General features: G+C 35.9%; 1 protein-coding gene across 1 annotated transcript; it reads right to left on the bottom strand.

Moving 5' to 3' along the window:
* Positions 1–613: 613 nt before the first annotated feature.
* LOC131616775 (uncharacterized) lies at positions 614–3,491 on the bottom strand. Its single transcript, XM_058888215.1, has 2 exons — positions 3,355–3,491; positions 614–2,632 (listed from the first exon to the last, which is right to left on the bottom strand). The coding sequence occupies exon 2, from the start codon at positions 2,608–2,610 to the stop codon at positions 697–699; it is 1,914 nt and encodes a 637-aa protein (XP_058744198.1). The 5' UTR covers positions 2,611–2,632; positions 3,355–3,491; the 3' UTR covers positions 614–696.
* Between the last annotated feature and the right edge of the window lie 1,003 nt (positions 3,492–4,494).

The following is a 4,494-nucleotide window of genomic DNA, read 5'->3' as shown; positions in this document are numbered from 1 at the left end:
AATCAAAAGCGGGTGTAAAGGGACTAGTAGATGTTGGTTTATCCAAGCTCCCTAAAATATTCATTCATGAACTTGATAAGAACACCACTTCCAGCAATTTCAATACTCCACTCATTGATTTTGGACCTCTATTCACAAAACCAACAATCTTAGTTAGTCATTAGAATAAAAAAACAAGTAGTTACTTATTATGTGTAATCAATATTTGATATAAGAATGGAATGTCACGAGTTCGACATCGCATCTGATATTCCTACTCAGCTACCAACTGAATTGCCTTAACATAAAATCATTTTGTTTGTTAGCTGGTTAAGAATGGTTAAGAATGCGGTTGAGTCGGTTCCACTACTTATCATTATTATCATTACTATATTCAATTAATGGTTATACTAGTTTTTAAGGTTTGAAACCTCCTATTAATAACTTATTTGATGTCCCACACCTCACCAACCAAACCTCTTACTTAGGATGCCATCAGTATAATATTGATGGATTCAAGACATCTCACATGCATATCATGCACAATCAGTATTAGAAAAGCACTTCTATTAAAACACATGCGCTAGTGAAGATAAGTAAAGCATGACGAGTAAAAGGAAAAAAAAAAGAGCAATTATAAACCACAAATCAGAAGATGAATTTTACTGGAAAAACCAGAAACAACCATATCAAGAACATCCCATTATTTTCCCATAACTACATAGGAGGAAAAGTAACAAACTTCCTTGGAGCACTGAATATGTCCTTCCCAGCAAACGGTGAGGTCCAATCTCGCAAGCCAGCAGACGACGATGTTTCCCTAGCTGAGCCGACATTTCGAGATCCAGCCATGTAAGAACTGGCCATCCTATTCCCGGTGTTGTTTCTCAACAACGATGAGAATCCTAGCCAAACGTCACCTGATCGGGATGACGACGGGCAATCCAAACTCCAATCTATGTTGTTGTAGTCGAACTCTTGCACCAAGCCCCCGGTATTCCAATCGACGTGAGAATGTGAGTTGAATGATCTGGCTGATGGATTTTGATGACCGCAGAATAATCCAAGGGAAGGCGGAACTGTAAGTGCAGGTGAAGATGCGGCGGTGTTCCACGAACCGTGGTGTTGAGAGTGGGAAGGCATTGTCTGTGACAGTGACGATGCAACCATTGGTTTATAAAAACCTCCCATTCCACCTGATGAGATTGAGGAATCTAACGGTCCAAATACATGGGAATACTCTTTATAAGGAGCTTGACATAGTTGCTGCAAGCGATCTGCGCCGACGGTTCCCATGCCATGATTTTGTAGTAGCAAATTCCCGTTCGACCTTGTATTTTCGTACGCTGGAGCGCCATTTACATACCAACCAGATGTTCCTGAAGGCATGGAATTCATAGAATTTAGATAATTTTGTTTGGCATCGGCGAACTGGGAATGTTGCATCATGACTACCGGCTCCCTTCCTACTCCTTGATGAATCATTCTTCCTTCGTTCCTATACGCACTCGGCTGTGCCTCCATTTTAACAAACGGCGACATTGCTTGTATGGATTGAGACATAGGTAACATATTAGAAGGATTTGATGCTGAAACACTTCCACCCCATCTTTTCTGTGTCAAATCATTTTGATGATTCATGTGTAAAGACTGCGGATTCCTATTTTCAAGATCTTGGAACATGGAATCAGCACCACCAACGTTGTAATAGTTGAAGTCACTTTCACTCCCTCTCTGCTGTATCGTCGCTAAAGCTGGTTGCAATCCATGAGTTCTCATCATATTATTTTGAGCAGAATTTTCTGACTGGTTCATAGGAGATTCTTGCTTCTGAGATTTTAACGAATTTTCCGCCTTTTGAAGATCGCCTTCACAGGCAACAACTACTCTCTCGACTTCTTGCTTTGAACAATTGTATTTCACCTCCAAATTATAAATTTGTTCAAGCTCTTCACTTATGTCAATTTTCAAATTACTTTCACTATGGTTGGTAGTATCTTTTGCTTCGCTTCCTTCAAACAGCCAAGATATTGATTCTTCTAATTTCCCGTCATTTAACTTCAAAGCTAACGTTGCCCGCTCCGAAGAGAAACCCATCGCCACTAACTTCTGCACAAGGTTGTCTAGCTTCCTCGACATCAGATACGCGCCGCATCGGTCGTGCAACTCATGAGCTCTCCTTTCCCTCTGCCTCTGGTGCTTTCTCTCATTCTTCAGCCGGATCTTATCCCTTCTGTCGTTATCACAACCAGGTATAATATCCAACCGCGTAGTCGAGTTTGCAGCTTTCTCTTTAGTGTCTTCCGATTCACCAGAACAGCTTCCGTTATTAGAAACTGAATCGTACTCAGACACCGTTCCTTGAGGACTACTAGAATGATCATCTGCATCGTTCATTTTCGAGAATTGGTTGTTGTTGTTGTTGTTGTCATTAACTATGGCTGAAGAATCAACCAAAGATGATTCGAGAGTTTGAACTGTTTCCGAGATGGGATCGCCTGCAGTAGCGAGAATGCCGCTCTCCTCATTAGAAGATCCAGAAGTCTTTGGAGAGATCTTTTGTTGTTCCTTAGCAGCCTTAGCCAAAGCCTTATCCTTAGACTTGGATTTTGATTTCATTGATGGAGACATTCTATTAGTTGCTATATTTGTCCTGCATTTTCACAAAAACAATTTAGAAACCAAACTTCAAAAACAATAACAAATATGCAGCTGAATTATCTATGCAAATTCACATCTAAGAACCAAAATCACACGAATCTGTTCTCACCACGAGAAATTAAGATATAATAATAAGGGATCAATACTCAAAGTTAATTCATGAATCCAAAGATAGGTCAAAACTAACAAGAATCTCAAGAAAGTCGAATTAAGATCAGAACGAATTGAAAAAAAGAATCACCAACAAAAAATAAAATAAGAACAAGATTTGATCTACATAGAAATTTTACCCATTTCTAAATGACCTAATTCACCAATTGAACAAAATTAATTGAAAAAATGAAGCCTAGCAAAACATTAATCAAATCCAATAAATCAGGTTAAAAAACATAAAAACAAGATTTTTCCAACAATTCAAAACCCCTAACAATTAAAAAATTAAGGGAATTCACAAATATTGCTATTCCCACCCCCACAAGAAAGAAAAAAACATCAATCATGAAGTGGATAACATTTTCAGAAAACAATTAACAACCCACCAAAACAACATTCCAAATTTCCAAATTTTACTACCAATTCATCAATTTAACCCTCTAATACAACAAAGATTCAGATCACAAGAAAAAAAAAAACAGATCCAATAAAAAAATTTCAAAAAAAAAATGAAAAGCATATTTTGATGCGTAAAAGATAGAAATGATCAAGGAAACTGACCTAGGAACAACAACAGAGGACGGTGAAGATGATTGGCGATTATGGTGAAGTTGAATCGTTATTCTTCTTCTTCTTCTTTTTTCTCTTCCTTTTTTGTTGTTGTGATTTTGCTGTGAATTTTCTAATAATATAAAGTTGTTTCACCTTTTTTTAACAAAAAGGATTATTTTGTACACGTGGCACTTTCTCTATGTCTTTATCGACAATTTTTGTAATTAATCATGTACTATGTTTGAGATCCAATTTTTTTGGCATGGGAAGAAAAAATGCTTGTGAATATTTCTACTATGCATTTTTATTTGGGTTTTATATTTTAGCTCACATTTTCTAAAACAACTTCAAGATTTTTTTTTATAGTTTTGTTCTCTGTTTTTTATGTAAGATTTATTTTCAGATAATAAGATTTGATATTAAATTATATTATTTTTTATATTATGTGTTTAACTATTTACAAAAACAAATTATTTGTAATGTGAAGATATTAGTGTCATTAACTTTTTAAATATTTGTTCAATGTGAAGTTAGATTTTTTTCATACTTTTCATAGATTATCTTTTATGAAGCAAAAATCAATATTAATACAAATAAAATCGATTGTTAATTCCTTTGAATTGCATATCAAAATTGCAATTGTTTATGTAGATTAAGATCTTCTTATTTTAATGGTGATATTTAGTCTCGATAAATCACAAAATATATATAAAGTCTAGGAACATTCAATTGCAATGATGCGAGCTTGAGTCAACTACATCTCATTTATTGATCTTTAAGGGATCAAATTTTCGACTATTAAACTACTAGACAAAAAAATGGTGATATTACCAATCGTTAGTTGGTCCAGTGGTGATTGGCGCTGGACTTGGTAGGGAGAACCACGGTTCGATCCCCCGCAACTGCGATCGGGAGGGGGATGGAACCACTTGATGCCAGAACTCGCCCCCGAACCGGACTAAGCCGGTGCTTTAAAGCAAAAAAAAAATGGTGATATTCATTTGGAAAAAGATAGACACACAAAATAGTTATTGAGTTCCTCTATTAAGTGGACTATGTTGGTATTAGTATTGATTGTTTTTTCTATATTTTTTTTCAAACGTAAATGTTTTATCTCTCTCTAAATGGATATCTCATTTTCTTTTGAGA

This window comes from Vicia villosa, linkage group LG7 (assembly GCF_029867415.1).
Source record: "Vicia villosa cultivar HV-30 ecotype Madison, WI linkage group LG7, Vvil1.0, whole genome shotgun sequence".
Taxonomy (NCBI): domain Eukaryota; kingdom Viridiplantae; phylum Streptophyta; class Magnoliopsida; order Fabales; family Fabaceae; genus Vicia; species Vicia villosa.
Note: the sequence above shows the minus strand (reverse complement) of the source record. Positions and strands in the feature narration are given on the sequence as shown.